Below are 21,855 nucleotides of genomic sequence, written 5' to 3' on the forward strand. Positions count from 1 at the left end.
ACAACTGGAGAAATGAGTCCATGTGGGGGGAGCTCAGAGATGATTTCCCAAGTGCAGGGTCAGCAGGTCTCTGCATCGCCAATCACCCCTCTTTCTTTCCCCAGGGCTCCCCCTTCCTCCTCTCTTCTACGTCTCTAGTTCCTCATGAGCTCTCTAGCTCTATGCCAGAGTCAGTCGCCCTGTGTCTGCTATGCAGAAAGTACGTGGTCGGTTGGGTGCGTCTCCTCAGCAGGCATCCTGGGACCTGAAACAAGAAGGGGAGACATGGTTCTTTAATGGGGCCAGGGGCTAAGGAAGTCAATGGAGTCGGGGCTGGATTCTGATCTCAGTGACCCCGGTGTGAATCTGGAGTGACCCCACTGATGTCAGTGGAGTCAGGGCTGGGTTCTGATCACAGTGACCCCGGTGTGAATCTGGAGTGACCCCATTGCAATCAATGGAGTCAGGGGCAGATTCTGATCTGAATGACCCCGGTGTAAATCTGGAGTGGCTCCAAAGAAATTAGTGAATTTACGCAGGTGAAACTAAAATCAGTACTCCACCCCTGGTCTATAAAAACAGTGATTATGGGCTATAATCTGTCCTTTATGCCAGCTATAATGCAATAAAATGTAATATCTCCATTAGAGTCAGTGGATTTTGGTGTAACTGAGATCAGAATCCAACTCTGACTCCATTGGCTGTGTAAGGGTTCCTCTGGATTTACCCCAGCATAATTTACATCAGAATCCAGCCCTGACTCCATCAACTTCAGTGGAGTCACTCCAGATTCACACTGGGGTCACTGAGCTCTGAATCCAGTCCTGACTCCATTGACAACAGTGGAGTCACTCCAGATTTACACCAGGGTCATTCAGATCAGAATCCAGCCCTGACTCCATTGACATCAGGGTCACTCTGGATTCGTACAGGGTTACTGAGATCACAATCCAGCTTTGACTCCATTGACATCAGTGGAGTCACGCCAGATTCACACCGGGGTCACTGAGCTCTGACTCCAGCCCTGACTCCATTGACATCGGTGGAGTCACTCCAGATTCACACCAGAGTCACTCAGATCAGAATCTTGGCTGCGGTGGGGTCCCTCTGGATTTACCTTAATCTAATTTACATCAGAACCCAGCCCTTAACAGTTGAATGACTGGGTGGGGATTATCATTTTCATATTTAACATTGCGGTAGCCCCTAGAACTCTCAGCCCCATCAGGCCCCATTCATGGTAGGTGCTGTACAAACATACCCGGGGTGACAGTCTTTGCCCTGAAGACCTTACAGTGTGAATCCCACCCCCCATTGTAGCTCAGATACTCACAACCCACAGGAGGCAGAGCAGGACAAGGAGGACAAACACAGCAGCCAGACAGATGAGGATGATGGCCCAATATGGCAGACTGCTGGCGGCCAGGGCTGGGGAAAACAGAGAGAGAAATTTTGTATAGTGAAACCAGCAACAGTTGCTCTATAATCACTGCTCAGCAAAAGAAAAGGGAAGAAGTTGGTAAACTGTAAGTCACGGCACCTACTGGTGACTCACCCATTAAAGGATAACAGTCTACAACTGCCAACTGCTGATGAAGTGGTTCCTTTAGCACAAATGGTAGCATGGGACTGTACTGCTAGCAGGCCAAGGTTCAAATCCTACTCATGACAGGCGTGTATAGAAGCAGCTGTCCAGTTAAAAATGCAGGACTCAACCATTCTAGTCCTGCAGTAACATATACTGTGAACTCTATTTTTGAACTCTATCCAACCCCTAGGATGCCGGAGTCCTTCTTTTTAAAGATACTCTGCGGGCTGGCCAGATGTTTCAAGATATAGTTCAAAACCACCTTCTTTAAGCCCCGGCTTCGTTATCTCAGTTACTCCAGTGTATACCCAGAGTAACGCTATTGACCTCAGTGGGGGCACGCTGACGTTACTCTGGAAATACGGCAGAGTCGCTGAGCTCAGAATCTGGTCCCAACTCCATTGATGTCAATGGGCGTCACTCCGGATTTATAGCTGAGTCACTAAGATCAGAATCCAGCCCAGACTCCGTTGATGGCAATGGGGGTCACTCTGGTCCCATTGACTCCATGGAGCTGTGGCAGATTCACACCAGGTGGGATCTGGTCCCATTGACTCCATGAAACTGTGGCGGATTCACACCAGGTGGGATTGGGCCCCATTGACTCCATGGAGCTGTGGCGGATTCACACCAGCTGTCTGACGAAGACACAGAGGCTATTTTCACCCGTTACCCCACCCAGCAACTGCCGTGTCTGAGCTGAGCGGCTCCGGGAGGGCCCGGGAGGTGTGGGGGAGGCCGTGTCTGAGAGACGGGACGGGGCTCCACACCGCACCGTAGGGAGGGGAGCTGCGGTGGGAGGCTGTGCCCTCTCTCTGTCATGTCACCGTGAGCTTCCTAATCGTGCCCAGGCTGTCCCCGTCCTGGTGCTGGGGGGAGCTGTGGTTCTGGGGGCTGGGGATGTGCTGGCATCAGGGGTGCTGGGAGCTGAGGGGGTCCTGGTGGCAACTGCGGACGTAGCGACGTCTCGAGTGGTGAGAGCTGGAGCAGTCGAAGTGGAGTCGGCAGGGGACGTGGCATCTCCGGTCTCCGTGCCCGGGGGAGGGGACGTGGCATCTCTGGTCGCCGTGCCCAGGGGAGGGGACGTGGCATCTCTGGTCGCCGTGCCCGGGGAAGGGGACGTGGCATCTCTGGTCGGGGGGGTCTCAGCAGGAGACATAACTCCTAGGAATGTGCTAGACGGGGAAGATAACGAGAGTGACTTGTGTAAATACAGCCCCCCCCCTCCCCGCCGGCGTCCCCACCGGTGCACGCCCCTCCCCGCCACCGGGTCAGTACCCTGCCGGCCCGGCTGGTCTCGGCTCTGCCCACTGGGGCTGTGTTTCCCCTTATAGAAATACTGGAATCCGCCCGGGCTGGAGCACGGCTACCCGTACAGTGACTAGGCCACTCACCGCGGATGTGCGGAAAATCGTCGGGAGGGCTCGATCTTCCATCTGAGCATCTGAAGCCCCCCTCCCCCTACGAGACCATGTTCTGGGTTCCCCCTTATGGCATCATCCCTTCATCTTAGCATTACTGTTCAATGGTTAGAACAGGGGCGGGGGTGGGTAGCCGGACTCCTGGGTTCTATTCTCTCCTGTGGGAAAGGAGTGGGGTCTAGTGGTTAGAGCAGGGGGGATTGGGAGTCAGGACTGGAGGGTTCTCTCCCAGCTCTGGGAGGGGAGTGGGATCTCGTGGGTAAGAGAAGGTGGGGCCAGGAGTCAGGACTCCTGGGTTCTATCCCCAGCTCTGGGACGGGGGTGGGTCTGGTGGGTTAGAGCAGGGCTTGTGTGACTGTAGGCAGGACTCTCTGCCTATCTGTGACTCAATTTCTGTCTGTTGTAAGGGTTAACAGGGTTCTGCTGGGGCACTGGGGCAAGCCCCGCCGGCCAGGGGACAGTGCCCTCCGCTGAGCCCACTGCCCCACGCCCTGCAGTATGGCGCCACCTAGTGCCGCACTGGAGCATTGGCACCAGCGCTGAGGGTGAGGGGAGAGCGCCCGTACCCTGCTCCCTGCAGCAGCCCATCTCCCCACCCCACTCCCCTTATTTCCTGTGTTCAGTATTGCATAGCTCCACTGTCCCGGCCTTGGGAACCTGGGGCCAGTCCCAGGTTCCCATAAGGGTTCTGGTCTAGATTTCACAGCCTATAGGGGAGAAATCAGGGGATGACTGACGGCTGCTGTGTCTTTCACTGGAGCTCAGAGCCAGGCCCGGAGCTGCCATGAATAGCAAGGCAGGTTCTCTGCCAGGGCTGCTGGCCTTGGCTAACCCCCCCACTCCCACCCCGCCCCGGGTCTCCTCCCAGCCTGTGTCACCCCACATTGCCAAGGGATCCCTGACTCCTGCCCCGGAGCAGTCACGGCTGGGCCTATTATTAGTCCTGATTTGTATTATCGTAGTCCCCCAGGAACCCCCCTCATGGCCCAGGACCCCGGGGCACTAGGTACTGTCCAAACACTGCACATAAAGACAGTTCCCTGCCCCCAACCGCTTCCTACACTGGGACACTAATTCTGGTCATAAATCCCTGGCGGTGTCCTGCTCTGTCAATCGCGCCTTGCACGGTTTCTGGGGTAATTGCGTGTACGGCTTTCCTGCCCTGGATGACGCTGTGTGATGATCTGTTTCTAACTGTCTTGGAGATAAACAGCTAAACAGAGGGCTGGGTGAGATCGACAGTCCTGGCTTCCCCCTAGAAAGAATAAAGGCAGGGCTGGATTAGGGCAGGCTGATCTTATCTTTAAGGCAGTGGGACACAGGTGAGCCAGGTTTTAGTCTCAGCTCTGCCTGAGTGACCTCGGGCAAATCATGACATCGCCCAAACAGAGATCAGGGACCCGTTGTGCTGGGCGCTGCCCAGACCCACAGGGAGAGACAGGCCCTTCCCCCGCTGCGATCAGGGCCCCGTTGTGCCAGGCGCTGCACAGACACACAGGGAGAGACAGGCCCTTCCCCAGCTGAGATCAGGGCCCCGTTGTGCCAGGTGCTGCCCAGACACACAGCGAGAGTCTGGCCCTGCCCCAAAGATCTTACAAATTAAGTAGCCCAGATATTTAATAATAATGGTAACAGACAAGGGAATTAATATTATCCCCATTTTACAGGTGGGGACAGACTCACAGAGAGATGCAGCGACTTGTCTGCTGTAAGTGCTCATTATTTGCACAATGGGCTCCTGGTCCATGACTGGGGTTCCTCGGCTCTACCCAATAGGTGTCTTGCCTCACAGGCTGGGGAATTCCTCCCAGTGAGTCCAGCACAGAGCCCAGGGACCCGACTCCCTCCAGCACCATCTCATCGGCCAGCAGAGCCGTGATTTCCAGACCCTAAAAAGCTGAGCTCCCTGAGTCAAGGAAAGGAAAGCAGTCGGGTCCCCACTACAGACGCCATGTTTCCTAAAGACCCTGCTCAAAACGAGCTGCCACTCAGAGCAGACTGTGTAGGTCTTCCCGTTATCATCCTCTCTCTCCCTTCTGGCAAGAGCAGAGAAATAACGAGCAATGCTGAGATTTAAATGATCCTCCTTGGCATCCAAATCAGCAACCATTCAGATGCCTGGGGCAGTCCCCCGCCCCCCAGAGCGATGGGCTCAGGCTCTCTGCAAACTCAGTCAGACGTCGGTTACACTCCGGCGCGTTTTCAAGGTTATCTCCCCAACTATAACAGCTGGAGACTTCCTTTGTGTCTGAACTGAAAGCTGAAGACCCTGGCCAGCAAACGAAAGAGGTTCTGAACTTTGGGACACGCTGCCTTCGAATGTAAACAAAACCCCACCCTTACCTGGGAAGTGTAGAACTAAAATCAGCACCGGCATTAGCCTGAGCACAGCCTGGGGTGAGTCTCGCCACGACTGCATGCTGAACACTGTACTTAGCCGAATGCTTCAAATCCTCAGGCATCTGCCAGGCACGTCCCGGTTGCAGGCGGTTTAAGTACTGTCCTGCCTCGTCCTATAAGTCACCCCGTCATGGAGGGAGACGACAGTTTATTATAGGGTGCAGGGATGTAGCATTTCAGGTTCGAGGGTGAGGACTGGAACAACTCCCTCTGGAGCAGTTTATTTTTGTCACGAAATGGAGAGGTTGGAGCCTCTGATCATGGACTTTCTCCGGCCACGCGGGTGCTTAGCGCAGGACAGATTAGGACGGGGACATGGGGGAGTAACGAGGATGAGACAATGAGGGTGAATGTGATGGATGGGATAAAGGTGGAATGTAAGGTCCCAGTCTCCTTTCATCTACCCCAGTGTTACTCCACCAAGGTGGTCTAGTGGTTGGGGGTGAGGGGGGGTGGGCTGGGAGTCAGGACTCCTGGGTTCCATTTTCAGCTCTGGGAGGGGAGTGGGGTCTAGGGGTTACAGCAGGGGGGGCTGGGAGCCAGGATTCCTGGGTTCTCTTCCCAGCTCCGGGAGGGGAGTGGGGTCTAGGGGTTACAGTAGTGGGGCTGGGAGTCAGGACTCCTGGGTTCTCTTCCCAGCTCTCGGGAGTGGTGGCTAGGTTGGGAGTCCTGGGTTCTATTGCTGAGTCTGTGAGGGGAGGTGGATAAATGGTGAGTGCTGTGATTGCAAATGCCTGTGTTCTGATTTGGCTCTGCTGCTGACTTGCCATGTCACCCCAGTGCTCTGGGCCTCGGTTTCCCCACCTGCAAAACCAAGATAACAACAACCACCCTCACCTCTCCCTGCGCTGAATTCCTATTTGTGAAGTGCTTTTGAGATTCCCTGCATGCAGGAGGCCACCAGCATGGGAAAGTCTTTGTTCGCAGAAGTCCTGGCGAACCTGTGGAACTCACTGCTACATGATTGCACTGAGGCCAAGCGCTTGGCAGGAGACAACAGTAAATGTGGACCTTGACACAGAGAATGAGAACAATTATGTGTGGCTACAAAAATACAAAAAATAAATCATATAAAATGATAATAATGAATTAACCCCCCGGCGCTAGTTATTAGGGGTCAGTAGGACCATCTCCCTTATGAGCTGGTTATTCCACAAATTACCATGAGGGGGCATGTGGTGCCCCTTCCTCTTAAGCAACTGATGCTGGCAAGCTGTCCGAGAGGCGACTGGGCTACGTGGACCATGGGTCTGATCCCATCTGGGTCTTGCTATGAAAGTCCCACTGGGCGCAAGACAACGAGGGAGCGGGTGATGCTCCGTCCCCTCCTCCCGGGTTCTCCGCCAATGGCTCCAGGACACACGGCGTGGCTACCGCGCCCCGTGCAATGGCCAGTGCATCGCAGGCTACCATCTGTGTGTCTGCCCTCTCCCTCCAGCATGCTATCCCCCGGGTGTCCTCTTATTCTGAGATGCAAGGAGGACGGTTGTGTTACCTTTGCTGCAGGGAGGGGGTAGGGGTGGGGCTCAGCAGGGGGCTCGCTCTCCCTTGGAAGTCAGCGTTGACCCCAACGCCCCGGTGCAGCACTAGGGGGCGCTGTGCGGCCAGAAGCAGGGTGGGGCTCAGCAGGGGGCGCTCTGCCCTCACAGTTGGTGCTTATTGCAGTGTCCCAGTTCGGTGCTAGGGGGAGCTGTGCTGAAAGGGTGGGGGGCCCAGAGGAGGCACTTCTCCCTCACAGTCAGCGCTGACCCCAGTGCTCCATTGTGGCGCTAGGGGGCGCTGACCTGCACGGAGCGGGCTCATTATGGGCTGCTCTTCCCTGGCAATCAGCGCTGACCCCGGCGCCCCCATACAGTGCTAGGGGGCTCTGTGCTGTGTGGAGCAGGCTCAGTAGGGGGCGCTCTCCCCTGGCAGCCAGTGCTAACCTCTCCCGCGCTACACATCACGCAGAGTCAAGGCAGGAAAAGACACTTTGTCCCTTAACAGTTAATGATGCTGGCTCCTGCCAGGCACAGTCACTGGTTTAATTACAGGCCAGGTAATAACCGGAGGAACTTGCAAAGGGAACGGCACGCTTTTTATAACCCCTCTGTGATCTCAGCCAGCGCGGAAGCAAAAATCTGGACGGTTCGGTTGCATTCCTAAACAGAGAGTCCGGCTTCTGGAGGGAGTTGCAAAGGAGCGACGCTTTAATCAGGACTCTGGGAATCGTTCCAAGACTGGCCATTCACAGCCGCTTGAGTTAATTTTCCTTTCGCGCCTTGTGTGATTTTTAAACTCGGAAATAAACCAGGGAGTGGAACCCAGGTATCCTGGCTCCTAGGCCCCAGCTGCTCTAACCACTAGCCCCCACTCCCCTCTCAGAGCTGGGGATAGAACCCAGGAGTCCTGGCTCCCAGCCCCCCTGGTCTAACCACTAGCCCCCACTCCCCTCCCAGAGCTGGGGATAGAACCCAGGAGTCCTGGCTCCCAGCCCCTCCTGCTCTAACCACTAGCCCTCATTCTGGCCATCCTTGTTCCCAGTGTCTATGCAAATGCACTGAAAACCCTGGAGCTGCTTCTGGGCTTCCAGCCGGTCTCATTCCAACCTAATTCCGCAGAGCTCGCTTCAGGGGATCTCAGAGGCTCCCTCCTTCTAGTGGGCAGAAGTGGGCATAAAACTCATACCCTGACGTCTAACGCCTTTAGCCTCAAACCTTGGCAGCCCAGAGGAAACCTCTTTCTTATAAGCGTTAGGAGAACAGAGAGACGAGGGTTTTTGGGTGCTGTGATGATTTGTATTATGCAAGAAGCAGCCAGCTAACAGAACCATAGTTCCCTAAGGGAACTGGTAAGGAAAGAACGTCTTCTTATTGATTATTTACAACGACGGGGTTCAGCTCAAAAGTTTGACAAACTGCCATGAAGCCCGCATGCCTACTGCTGAATTGTGGCTGCTTCTGGGGTGGGACAGCTGGGTAACACTCACACAGCGAGGCGGCACGGGGCTCGCTCGCCCGGTGCTTAACTGCAGCCACCTCTGGGGTGGGTTCGTGGAAGCCAATTAACAGCCACAAAGCAATGCTGCACATCAGGTATAGGACTCGCTGCACTGATAGTCTGCTCTGGCAGAGGCAGGACGCAGTACTGGACTAGAGGGGGCCCGTTGTTCCAATCCAATGAAGGATGAACCCATCAGTCCGCTCCCATATGCGCCAGAGGTGGCATTAGCTGGGCCGTTAATCTAAACTGGCAAGGGCAGATGGTGGGACCCCAGATTAAATGGACCATTGCTCCGATTCTGTATGGACTAGAGGTGGGATTTGAGATTAGATGGACTGGTCCCATATACTTTCCAATCTCCTTCGTCCAGTTCCTGACACACCGCAATGCTGCGGTCTTCCCAAGGACAGTGCCCTCTGGAAACTGATTACCTCCGCTATTAAAGAGGGAAGTGTCTAGATGAGTGTCTTCCTCATACTCCATTGCAGCCTATGTGGGCATCTCACCCCGAGTCTCCTGCCTCCCTCCCGAGGTGGCACACTGGGGATCTGGGGGTACCCACCACAGAGAAGGACCTCAAGGGAATGAACTTGCCACTGACTCCGTTAAGGTGGCAGAGCTGATGGTAATGATCTTCACATAGCAGACAACCTGGAAGAGACACAAGGATGTCAGTGGTACAGCCTGGATAATCAAGACTAGACTCCACTTCCCTCCCAGAGCTGGGGATAGAACCCAGGAGTCCTGCTCCCAGCCCCTCCCCCCCACACTCTAACCACTAGACCTCACTCCGCTCTCAGTCCAGAGCTGGAGAGAGAACCCAGGAGTCTTGACATCCAGCGCCCCTGCTCTAACCACTAGACCCCACTCCCCTCTCAGAGCTGGGGATACAACCCAGGAGTCCTGAGTCAGCAGTAAGCATGGGAGCTGGGGTAGGGAAAGGAGCTCAGACAGGGCAGTCCCCAGATCCAGACACTGAGGGCCAGGCTGGCTTCCGAGACATCAAGTGGCCCCGCGTGGCCCTTACCGCGACAATCCCGGTGAGCAGGCCCACGGTGACGAAGAGACAGAGCAAGCTGATGAGCCCCATGGACCGGTATGGCCAGGGGGTCCGGGGCGCTGCAGAAGGAGACAGCAGAATGGGTGAGAGGTTCCTTCCCCAGATGGGTGGAAGCCGAGGTATCAGCGTCCTGGCCAGGGGCTGGGCTGCCCTTGGGCTCATGCGTGGCTTCCCCGCCCAGCTAAATCCCTACAGTGATGCCCGCCACCATAGCAACAGGGTATCTCCCAGGAGACAGTAGCTATCATGGCACTGGGGCAGGGAGGCAACTGATTTCCCTCCCTCTCTCCCCCTAGGGCAGCCGGCTTGTGGGCTTTTCGGCTACTTACTGGGGGTGGTGGACTCTGCAGGGGCGCTGGTGTCTCCTGGGCCAACATGGTCATCTCCAGGGATGGTGGCCGCGGTGTCGTCTCCACGGGCATCATCCCCATCAGCGCCCAGGGCAGCAGCAGCAGCAGCAGTGTCTCCAGGGGTATCAGTGGCATCTCTGGTGCCGTCTGTGGTGGCAGGGACATCTCCAGGGACTGGGACATCTCCAGGGACTGTTGCATCTCCAGCGTCATCTGTGGTGGCAGTCGCATCTCCAGGGGCGGTGGTGTCTCCAGGGACTGTGGGGGTGTGTCCATGGGCAGCCGTGGTGCTGATGTCTTCAGGGACTGTGCTATCCACAGGGGCGGCGCTGGTGGTGTCTCCAGGGACTGTAGCATCTCCAAGCACGGTGGTGGTGGTGTCTCCAAGGACCGTGGGGGTGTCTCCATGGGCAGCAGTGGTGCCGATGACTCCAGGAACTGTGGTATCTTCAGAGGCAGTGGTGATGGTGGTGTCTTCAAGTCTGTCAGCAGAGTCATTGTCATATCCAGAGGCATCAGTGTCTCCAGATATGGTCGTGGTGGTGGTGTTTCCAGGGTCAGTGGGGGTGGTGATGACCCTAGGAACCGCAGAGTCTCCGGAATCAGCAGTGGTGGTAGCATCTCCAGAGTCTGTGCTGTCTCGAGGGGTGGCAGTGGTGGGGGTGGTGTCTCCAGGGACTGCTGCATCTCCAGTGGTGGTGGTTATGGAGGTGGCATCTCCAGGGACAGCAGTGGTGATGTCTCCAGGGACTGCAGCATCTTCAGTGGCAATGGTGGTGGTGGTGTCTCCAGGGACTGCAGCATCTTCAGTGGCAATGGTGGTGGTGGTGTCTCCAGGGACTGCAGCATCTTCAGTGGCAATGGTGGTGGTGGTGTCTCCAGGGACTGCAGCATCTTCAGTGGCAATGGTGGTGTCTTCAGGGACTGCAGAGTCTCTGGAGGCGGCGGTGGTGGTGGTGTCTCCAGGGATTTCAGCGTCTCCAGGGGTGGCGGTGGTGGTGGTGTCTCCAGGGACTGCAGCATCTCCAGGGGCAGCAGTGATGGTGATGGTGATGGTGTCTCCAGGGGCAGTGTTGGTGGTGATGATGGAGTCTCCTGAGACTGCCGCATCTTCAGAAGTGGCAGTGATGGTAGTGGCATCTCTAAGGACTGCCGCATCTCCAGGGGCGACAGTGGTGGTGGTGTCTCCAGGGACTGCAGCATCTCCAGGGGCAGCGGTGATGGTGATGGTGATGATGTCTCCAGCGGCAGCGGTGATGGTGTCTCCAGGAGCAGTGTTGGTGGTAATGATGGAGTCTCCTGAGACTGCCGCATCTTCAGAAGTGGCAGTGATGATGGTGGCATCTCTAAGGACTGCCACATCTCCAGGGGTGGCTGTGGTGGTGGTGTCTCCAGAGACTGTGGTATTTCCAGGGGCAGTGGTGGTGTCTCCAAAGACTGCAGCATCTCCAGGGGAAGCGGTGATGGTGGTGGTGATGGTGTCTCCAGGGGCAGTGTTGGTGGTGATGATGGGGTCTCCAGAGACTGCCGCATCTTCAGCAGTGGCCGTGACGGTGATCGCGTCTCCAGGGGCAGCTGCATCTCCAGGGATGGTGGTGGTGTCTCCAGGGACTGCCACATCTCCAGGGGTGACGGTGGTGGTGTCTCCAGGGACTGCAGTGTCTCCCGGGGCAGCGGTGATGGTGATGGTGATGATGTCTCCAGGGGCAGCGGTGATGGTGTCTCCAGGGGCAGTGTTGGTGGTGATGATGGGGTCTCCAGAGACTGCCGCATCTTCAGCAGTGGCAGTGATGGTGATGGCGTCTCCAGGGGCAGTTGCATCTCCAGGGGTGACGGTGGTGGTGTCTCCAGTGACTGCCACATCTCCAGGGGTGACGGTGGTGGTGTCTCCAGGGACTGCAGCATCTCCAGGGGCAGCGGCGATGGTGAAGGTGATGATGTCTCCAGGGGCAGCGGTGATGGTGTCTCCAGGGGCAGTGTTGGTGGTGATGATGGAGTCTCCTGAGACTGCCGCATCTTCAGAAGTGGCAGTGATGATGGTGGCATCTCTAAGGACTGCCACATCTCCAGGGGTGGCTGTGGTAGTGGTGTCTCCAGAGGCTGTGGTATTTCCAGGGGCAGTGGTGGTGTCTCCAAAGACTGCAGCGTCTCCAGGGGAAGCGGTGATGGTGTCTCCAGGGGCAGTGTTGGTGGTGATGTTGGGGTCTCCAGAGACTGCCGCATCTTCAGCAGTGGCGGTGATGGTGATGGCGTCTCCAGGGGCAGTTGCATCTCCAGGGGTGGCGGTGGTGTCTCCAGTGACTGCCACATCTCCAGGGGTGACGGTGGTGGTGTCTCCAGAGACTGCAGTGTCTCCCGGGGTGGCGGTGGTGTCTCCAGGGACTGCCGCATCTCCAGGGGCAGCGGTGATGGTGAAGGTATCTCCAGGGGCAGTGTTGGTGGTGATGATGGAGTCTCCAGAGACTGCCACATCTCCAGAAGTGGCGGTGATGGTGGTGGTGTCTCCAAGTACTGCAGCATCTCCAGGGGCAGCAGTGGTGGTGTCCCCAGGGCGTATGGTGTCTCCAGGGGCGGTGGTGGTGGTGGTGTCTCCAGGGGCGGTGGTATCTCCAGGGGAAGCAGCAGTGGCAGTGGTATCTCCAGGGTGTGTGGTGTCTCCACAGGTGGTGGTTGTGGTTTCTCCAGGGACTTTGAAGTCTTCAGGGACTTCAGCATCTCCAGGGGTGGCAGTGGTGGTATCTCCAGAGACTGTAGCATCTCCAGGGGCAGTGCTGGTGGCAGTGATGGGGTCCCTAGGGACGGTAGCATCTCCAGGGTTAGTGGTGTTGATCGTGACGTCTCCAGGGACTATGCTGTCTTCAGGGGTGATGGTGTCTCTAGGGGCAGTGGCGTCTCCGAGGACGGCAGTGGTGATGTTGTCTCCAGAGGCAGTGGGGGTAGCTCCTGCATCTCCAGCTTCAGTGGCGGTGGTGCTGGCGTCTCCAGGGGCAGCAGCACCAGCGTCTCCAGAGGCGGTGGTGTCCTCGGGGGTGGCAATGGAGGTGTTGGCGTCTCCAGGGGCAGAGGCAGTGACGTCAGCGTCTCCAGGGGTACGGGTGTAGGTGCAAGTATCTCCAGGGGCAGTGGTGTTTCCTGGAGCATCGGAAATGTCTCCAGGGGCATTGGTGGCATCTCTGGGGGCATTAGCGGCATCTCCAGGGCAAGCAACGATGGTGTCGGCGTCTCCTCCAGGAACGGTGATGTTGTCTCCAAGGGTGGCGGAAGCAACAGTGTCTCTCGAGATACTGGTGACAGCCATGGTGTCTCCGGTGCCGGTGGCATCTCCGGGGGCTGTGGTGGTCTCTCTGGAAACAGTGAGGCTCCCTTGAGTGCCCTCAGCTGCTGAGGCAGTGCCCCGGCCTGGGGTCTCTGTGCCCCCAAAGGGAGTGGTCCGACCCTGGGTCGCGCTGGCCTCAGGGCCGATGGCCACAGCAGAGGTGGTGGTCTTCCTGGGGATGCTGCTGTCCCTAGGGGTGCCAGGTTGCCCCAGAGGACTGGGCTGGCTGGGAGCAGTTGGCTTGGCCGGGGTATTGCTGCTCCAAAAGAGGTCAGCCATACAAGGGGTTGCTGTCTGGATAAGGATGCTGGTCTCACTGGGGACAGTGGTCTCACTAGAGATAACCGTCTCTCCAGGCGTAGGGGTGGCCTCAGAGGGAGAGGTGACGGTGTCACCAGGAGCTGCAGCACCGGTGAGGTCTCCAGTGATGGTGTCCCTCAGAGCGGCGGTGACATCTCCAGGGGCAGTGTCTCTGGGGCCGGGGCTGGTGTCTCCAGGGACAGTGACATTATCACCTCCAGGAGCAATGGCTGTGTCGCCAGGGGCAAGAGTGGCATCTCTGAGGGCAACAGTGGCATCTCCGGGGGTGATGGTGGAATCTTCAGGAGCAACGGTGGCATCTCCAGAGGCGATGGCTATGTCTCCGGGGGCGATGGCTATGTCTCCGGGGGCGATGGCTGTGTCTCCAGGGGCGATGGCTGTGTCTCCGGGGATGACAGCGGCATCTCCAGGGGTGACGGTGGCATCTCCAGGGGCAATGGTTGTGTCTCCGGAGTCGACGGCTGTGACTCTGTTGGTGGGGGCGGCACCATTGTCTCCAGGGATGGGACTGATGCTTCCGTTGGTGCTGGAGCTGTCATCGTCTCCGGGGGCGACGGTGGCATCTCCATCTCCGAGGACAGGGCTGATGTGTCCGTCTCCAGAGGCAGAGTCATCGTCTCCAGGGATGGAGCTGATGCGTCCGTCGGTGCTGGCACTGTCATCGTCTCCGGGGGTGACGGTGATGGTGGCGGTGTCTACAGTGGCGCTGGAAGCATCATTGTCTTCAGGTTGGAGCATGGCAGCGTCTGCATCTCCAGGTATGATTGTACCATCCCCAGGAGCTGTGGGGCCCCCAGGGGAGGTGGTCTCCCTGGGTTTAGCAGTGGGGTCCCCGAGGTCGGTGGTCCCATCAGCCGTAGCGCCGTCCCCAAAGCTCACTGCCCCGTTCACACCATGAGGAAGGCTGTCTCTCCCAGCATGGACGTATCTCCCCAATCTACCAGCCGTGTCCATGGTCCTGTGAGTCAGACCTTGCTCAGCAGCGATGGGACTGCAGTGGAATAATAACAAAATGCAGAAGAAGTCAGGTCACGGTGGGAAACATTCTTGTACCATATCCCAGCCTTGGGCACTGGTTAGTCCTGCCAGCGTTGGGGTTGGCCTCAGCTCGAGAGCTGGTTAGGAAACATACCCACTTTTCGGCACAAATTCAAATACCGAAATATCACAGTTTTGGGGCCAAAATCTTTCAGTTTTCAGAAGTTTGGTATTTTTGGTGAAAAATCTGAACTCTGCAGAAAAAAGACACTTTTGGCCAAAAAATCTATTCATTTAATCGAAAACTCCGTTTTCAAAACTTTGCCTCAGTGGAGCACTAATAATTGTTAAAAGACTCGAGCTACAAAAATGGAAATCCACAAAGCAACCAACAGTTACAAATTGGAGCATAGACATTTTGAGCTTAACCACCACGGAAAGAACTGTAACAGAAACACCCAAGAAAAGTCTCAAACCATTCACATTGTATTGAATCAACCGTTTCAAATAGAGTGAAAGTTAGGCAGCAAACAGTTAACACATTAGGAGAAGCTGATGTAGTATGAGACATTTAGGTAAAGTTTGTTTGCGTTTGTTTACACATGTATCTATAAAAAATGTAATAAAAAGTTAAAACTCAATTTTCTATTTAAAAAACAGTTCAGCTGGAAAATTTGTGACCAGGAATTGAATTAACATGCGCCTAACTTCTAGGGCTAGGAAACAAATAAAAATAAAAAATGACTTTCATTGCCATTTTGATGTCTTGAATTTGTCACTGAAAAAGTTTCAACATGGACCCGTTTTTCCTTTGAGTACATTATTAAATGGTTTCAGAATAGGCCATTTTTTCAGCTGATCACTGGTTTTAAAAGGGCTCTTACGGATAGCTGATGACTGATGCTGTTTTCTTTCAAATTTTTCGAGAAAACGTTTTTGGTTTTTAAAAAAAAAAAGAATTTTGTCCTAGTGAAAAACAAAGTGTCGAAGATTTTGTGTGAAAAATTTTGTTTACAAAAGGAGCACTCTTTAGATCACAAAAAGATCTTTTTATATGAAATATTTCGACTGGTCCTACTCATTTCAAACCCCCAATAATGAAGAGTTGTAGGAACGTATGAAGGGCAAAATGCCTGTGTCATACAGAACTCTGCATAGAGCTGTGTAGCTCTTTCTCGCTGATTCACCCTGGTATCAGACCAGGGGCATTCTGTTATTTATCAATTCATTACCTCCCAGCAGGAATATAACAACAGGATTGGAAGGACTCTCTCTGGCAGAGGGAAATCTAGGGGCACTGGCAGAGTAGCCCAGCAAGGAAAAATGAATAAAAGCCCAGGAACAGACAATTCCAGTAAATGGGAGGAGATTTATGTTATTTAAATTAGCAATAATGGTGAATCCCAGAAAAGGGGAAAGTTTCGCCCCATAACAGTGTATCTTAAGAGCGAGTGTACATACACAGATACAGAGAGAAAGAGTTGGATTATATACTCTGATTTTTAATTTTAAATAATAAGGAAGTGCCCAGACACTACAGTGATAGATAGATAGATAGATAGATAGATAGATAGATGGGGTGTATGGGGATAGATAGATAGATAGATAGATAGAGGGTGTTTGGGGATGGATAGATGGGGTGTGGGGGGATAGCTAGCTAGCTAGCTAGCTAGCTAGATGGATGGGGTGTATGTGGATAGATAGATGGGGCGTGGGGAATAGATAGATAGAAAGGGGGTGTATGGGGATAGATAGATGGGGTGTGGGGGATAGATAGATAGATAGAAAGGGGGTGTATGGGGATAGATAGATGGGGTGTGGGGGATAGATAGATAGATAGAAAGGGGGTGTATGGGGATAGATAATAGATAGATAGATGGGGCGTGGGGGGTAGATAGATAGAAAGAAAGGGGGTATATGGGGATAGATAATAGATAGATAGATGGGGTGTGGGGGATAGATAGATAGACAGACAGACAGACAGACAGACAGACAGACAGACAGACAGATAGATAGAATCTAAGTGGAATGAAAAGATGGAAAGCTAGCTAACTAGCTTGATTAAATTAGGATCCAGGGGGAATGGACAGACAGACACAAGTATATTAGGATCCAGGGGGAGGTGGGGTTAGACAGACAGACAGACAGACCAGAGTATATTAGGATCTAGGGGGACAGACAACCAGACAAAGTATATTCAGATCCAGGGGAGATCAGACAGACAACAGTATATTTGGATCCAGGGTGATTAGACAGACAGACAGGAGTCTAGCAGGGCCTAGAGGACTTGGACAGACAAATGGATAGGAACAGAGGGGGGATACATAAAGGGGGGATACATAGATGGAGGGACAGTGACAGATAACATTAAGATCTGGCGATAGATACTTTCCGTTTCCCTCTGGCGTTCAGTCCAGCGGAGCTGGGGAAGTAGGGCAGTCTCTGGGCTGTGTCACCAGGAGCCAGTCGATTGTGCCTGCCTCGTTACTATTTAAATCAAACTTGCTCGTCAGGGGGACGTTAAACCAATTATCTCCAGGATCCTGCTTTTTGTCCCAACGTCCCTGTCAAGGACGGAAGAAATAACCCTCTCCTTTTTGGAGCAAATGATATTGGGGATGGGGCCAGCTGAAGTGACAGTCAGCCCTGGGGGCTGTCGGTACCTGGCAAGGAGAGGGAGTAGGTTGTAGGGGTGGGGGTTCTATCCCTGTTCTGAAATGGGAGTGGGGCCTACTGGTTATAGCGGGGGGGGATGCTCGGGAGCTGTGGATGGCTGGATGGAGGGACTGAGCTATGGTAGATGGATGGAGGGAGCTATGGCTAGAGGGATGAATGGATAGAGGGATGAATAGATGGAAGAGCAATGGTCGATGGATGGAGGGAGCTATGGATGGATGGAGGGAACTACGGATGGATGGATTGATAGAGGGATGGATGGATAGAGGGAGGAGCTATGGGTAGATGGATGGAGGGAGCTATGGATAAAGGGAGCTGTGGTGTGGATAGATAGACAGAGGGTGCTCTGGCTGGATGGCTGGAGCTGTGATTCATGGCAGATTCAATGGTGTTGCCACAGACAGAGCAAGAGCAGAATCCGCCTGTCTATACAAACCCCGATGAATGGCATCCCCCCGAGAGCCCTGCAGGGGAGCAATTCGACACCCTTCTCCCCATTCACAGGTGGGGAAAGCAAGAGCGGCTGCCCCAGACCCGGCTGGATCCCTGGCCTCTGCAGACCAATGGGCAGCTTTCTATTGAGTTCCCTGGGCTCTGGGTCAGGGCCAGTCCTTCCAGACACTTAGCACAGGGGACTCAGTGTCTCTCGACGGTGCACGACCATAGAGCAGGAGAATTGGACTGTCAGGCTCGCTGTACTTTTCAGCTGCTGCTGACTCCTGGAGAGAGAACGACTTGACTAAAGATTTTATAGGATGGAGGAAAATTTGGCCACACCACACAGGTGTGTCCCTGCTAAAAATTGATACACTGGGGTAGTTACACATAAACCAACCAGGTGATGCTGGAAGGCGAGCAAAATGTCCCCAACAAAGCAAACAAATTAAAATGCCGTTTCCCTCCCTGATGGGGTGGAAACCTGCCTGAGACATGAAGGCAGAATAAGCTGGTGCTTGTCTGGTGGCTCTTTATAGTTTCAGGTTTGAATCGATGTTTTTTCTGTCATCTCATCGCAGAAATGCAGCTGTCTCTGGGGTGTGGCGCTGCTTAACAGCCGCACTACACAGAGATCACTCGCTCACTGCCAAGAGGCAGCCACCTCTGGGGTAGGACACAGCTGCTGTTGAACAGCTGCACTCCACAGAGATCGCTCAGCCAGCGCTGAGATGCGGCCACCTCTGGTGTGGGACAGCAGTTTATCAGCTGCACAGCGATGCTGCTCAGGCTCATCTGACAGTCATTGAAATGCAGCCACCTCTGGGGGCAGGGCAGCTAGGTAACAGCCGGACAGCAACACTGCAGAGGAATCCCTCACTGGACCCTGAGATGCAGCCACTTCTGGGGTGGGGCACAGCACTTAATTCATTGCTGCGCAGCAAAAGTATTGCTAATCCAGCCACTTCTGGCATGAGTTGCAAGTTTACCAGCTGTACCACAGTGCTGCTCTTGTCCTGTCGGTGCTGAGAACTTGCAGCTCATGTCACACAGGTCACCGAACCTTCCCGCAACAGCTAGTTTCCAAATTGGAGCTGGCGCCCTCTAGAGGAGAAAAGCCCCGTCTCTCATTCCCCACCCCCGCTAAGCTCTCTGGGCCCTGTGATATGGGGCTAGATCAGAGTTCGCACCCTCGCAAGGCTGAAGACCCTGTATCCCATTCCCTACCCTCCTGAGCCAGCCAATACCCATCTGGGGCAGGAGCAGATGCAGTGCCCGCTGGAAGGGAAAGCCCCATATCCCATTCTCTACCCAGCAAAGTCCATCATCACGCTGTTATCCAGGATATTTGTGGTTGGCATTAATCTTCCTGTAGCAGTAAAAATGAAATAAACCCACGCTGCAGCTGCCCTGACTAATCCCTTAATTGCCAATTACCATCATCACCAAGGCTCTTATTTACAAAGGCGGCCTCCCCTTCCCTCCGCGGCAATTGCTTCCTCCTCTCAGCTAAGCACTACCAGGCCTGTTTGAAGCTTGGATGGGAGACCCAGGGGTTTACAGCGTACCGGGCCTGGGGAGTCGTGTTCATTTCAGAGCAGCTCCCCAGTTGCTGTGAGCCCCTCCTGAGGTCCCTCCCACCCCTGATATTCAGTGATATTCTATTAATACTGCGGTGGCGGGACTCACAGACTTTAAGGCCAGACGAGACCGTTGTGATCATCCCGTCGAACCTCCGGCCCATCCCAGGCCACAGAATCGCGCCCAGCCACTCCTGTGATAGACCCCTAACCTCTGGCTGAGTTACTGGTCCTTGAATCATGATTTAAAGACCTCAAAGTACAGAGAACCCACCGCTGACACTGGTTTAAACTTGCAAGTGACCCGTGCCCCATGCTGCAGAGGGAGGCAGGAAAAAAACCCCAACAACCATGGTCTCTGCCAATCTGACGTGGGGAAAGTTCCTTCCTGAGCCCAAATGTGGTGACCAGTTAGTCCCTGAGCATGTGGGCAAGACCCACCAGCCAGACGCCCGGGAAAGAATTCTCTGTAGTAACTCAGAGCCTTCCCCAGCTGGCGTCCCATCACCGGCCATCGGGGGATATTTGCGGCTAGCAGACACAGATCGGCTACATGCACGGGGATGGGCATTGCTTGGCTGCTGCTTTTAATCATAGGTCGGGGGGTGCACAGTTCTGTGCCCCCACTGATTGGAGGCCCCCCCTTTGCCCATGCCCCTGCCAGAGGTGCTGGAACTAGGGGTGCGGCTGCACCCCTGGCTTGAAGTGGTTTCCATCACATCCAGGGTTTGCAATTTGGTTCAGTGGCGCTCAGCACCCCGCACTGTACAAATTGTTCCCACGCCCCCCCTGCTTTTAGCTCGGGTGTCCTGGCCAAATACTGGCTCTGATGAATACAGGAGTAAATGCTGGTGGCTGTAACCCACATGTGAGAGCGTCTCCCCCTGGTGGTGGTCCCCGCAACTACAAGATTGCTTTTGAAAGTCCTCTAGAGCAGTGAAGAAAATTGTTGATGCCCGTGACCCACGGAGCTGGGGATGAGGGGTTTGGGGTGTGGGAGGGGCTCTGGGCTGGGGCAGGTTGTTGGGTTGTGGGAGGGGGCCAGGGCTCTGGGCTGGGGGTGAAGGCTCTGGCGTGGGGCCAGGGATGAGGGGTTTGGAGTGCAGAAAGGGGCTCTGGATTTGGGGGGGGGGCTCAGGGCTGGGACAGGGGATTGGGGCTTGGGGTTAGGGCACAGGCTTACCTCGGGCGGCTCCGGGTCAGTGGCACAGCGGGAGTGCTAAGGCAGGCTTCCCAGCCAGTGGGAGTGCAGCGCTGGTGCTCAGGGTGAGGGCAGCGCGTGGAGCCCTGTGGCCCCCCTGCCTAGGAGACGGACCTGCTGCTGGCTGCTTCCGGGGCACAGAGTGGTGTCAGAACAGCTAGGGACTAACCTGCCTTAGCCAGACAGCACCACCAATGGGACTTTTAATGGCCCGTTCCGCAGTGCTGACCAGAGCCACCACGACCCAGTGCCTTACATTTCACGACCCAGTTCTGACTCACGACCCGCACTTTGAAAACCACTGCTCTAGGGGACATCTGCATCTTTAGGTGCCTAAATAGCTTTGGAAATCCAGCCCTTATTATATTCTTGTCCTCAAGCAATAGGGGATTGTGCTAAAGGTCAGAGGTTCGAATCCTGCTGGTGAACGTACTGCATGTGTGCAGACATGGTCCCAAGTGCATTAACATAGTGCCGTCGTGTCCTACTCCAGAAGCAGCTGCACTTCGTTACCAAGACTACACGCCATGCTGCTGTGTGGCCGTTATCCAGCTGCCACACCCCAGAGGTGGCTGCATCTCAGTGCTGGGTAAGTGATCCCCATGCAGCATTGCTGTACGGCTGTTGTCCACCTGCCCCATTCCAGAGGTGGTGACATATCAGGGCTGGCTGACTGTGCTGTTACCCCAGAGGTGGCTGCATTTCAGCCCTGCCTGAGCGATCCCTCAGCAGCCTCGCTGTGCGGCTCTTACCCACCTAAGTCACCCCCAGAGGTGGCTGCATTTCATTGCCAGGACAACAGTCTCTGTGCAGCTGTTACCCAGTTGTCCCACCCCAGAGGCTGCCACATCTCAGCGCTGGGCGAGCAATCTCTGTGTGGCTGGCATCCAGTTGCCCCAGCCCAGAGGTGGCTGCATCTGAGCACTGGGTAAATGAGTCCTGTAAAGCTGTACCCAGTCCATCCCAGTCTGGGTCAGGGCCTTTTTGGCAATACAGGAAAGCCATGATTTCCTTGCCACGGGCTCTTCCCCTTTCCCGGGGCTCACTGAATCCAGATCAAGCTGCCTTTGTTATTAATGGACTTTGCAGTGTGGAATAACCGTTCCCAGCTCCCTGCTGCCACGCAGCAAAGGGGCCCAGTCCCTGTCCATCCATGATGGGTTAAATTCCCTGACATACGCCCATCTGCCCTCTAGAGAGCATTTCCACCTCCTAATGCTGGCACCGGCGGGATTTCCATTGACGTCCCAGCCCCAGGCCAGTCGAAGCCCTTTGCTTAGTGCTGCCACCTGCAGGATGGAATGGGAAATGCACGCAGCTGTTTGCCATAAGCTCTATACTGCAAAGAGCTGAGGTGGGGCTTCCCGCTGAATGCAAGTGTCTTTGGGAAATGAAAGCTGGGAGACAGAATTCCCGGGTTTTGCTCTAGGCTCTGGAAGGGGAGTGGGGTCTCCAGCTTACAGCAGGGTGAGGAGGGGCTAGAAGTCAGGACTCCTGGGGTCTCTTCCCACAGCTGGGTGCGGAGAGTTCTCTCACAGTGCTGGGACTCAGGATCCCTGAAATCCAAT

The 21,855-nt window shown here is 55.0% G+C and overlaps 1 protein-coding gene across 1 annotated transcript; it reads right to left on the bottom strand.

The window, feature by feature from the left end:
• Positions 1 to 8,168: 8,168 nt before the first annotated feature.
• Positions 8,169 to 14,390, bottom strand: MUC22 (mucin 22). The gene is made up of 3 exons (XM_043527946.1): positions 9,760 to 14,390; positions 9,398 to 9,489; positions 8,169 to 9,021 (listed from the first exon to the last, which is right to left on the bottom strand). The coding sequence occupies exons 1-3, from the start codon at positions 14,369 to 14,371 to the stop codon at positions 8,947 to 8,949; spliced, it is 4,779 nt and encodes a 1,592-aa protein (XP_043383881.1). The 5' UTR covers positions 14,372 to 14,390; the 3' UTR covers positions 8,169 to 8,946.
• Positions 14,391 to 21,855: the final 7,465 nt, after the last annotated feature.

The sequence above is a fragment of the Chelonia mydas genome, chromosome 14 (genome assembly GCF_015237465.2).
Source record: "Chelonia mydas isolate rCheMyd1 chromosome 14, rCheMyd1.pri.v2, whole genome shotgun sequence".
Lineage (NCBI taxonomy): Eukaryota > Metazoa > Chordata > Testudines > Cheloniidae > Chelonia > Chelonia mydas.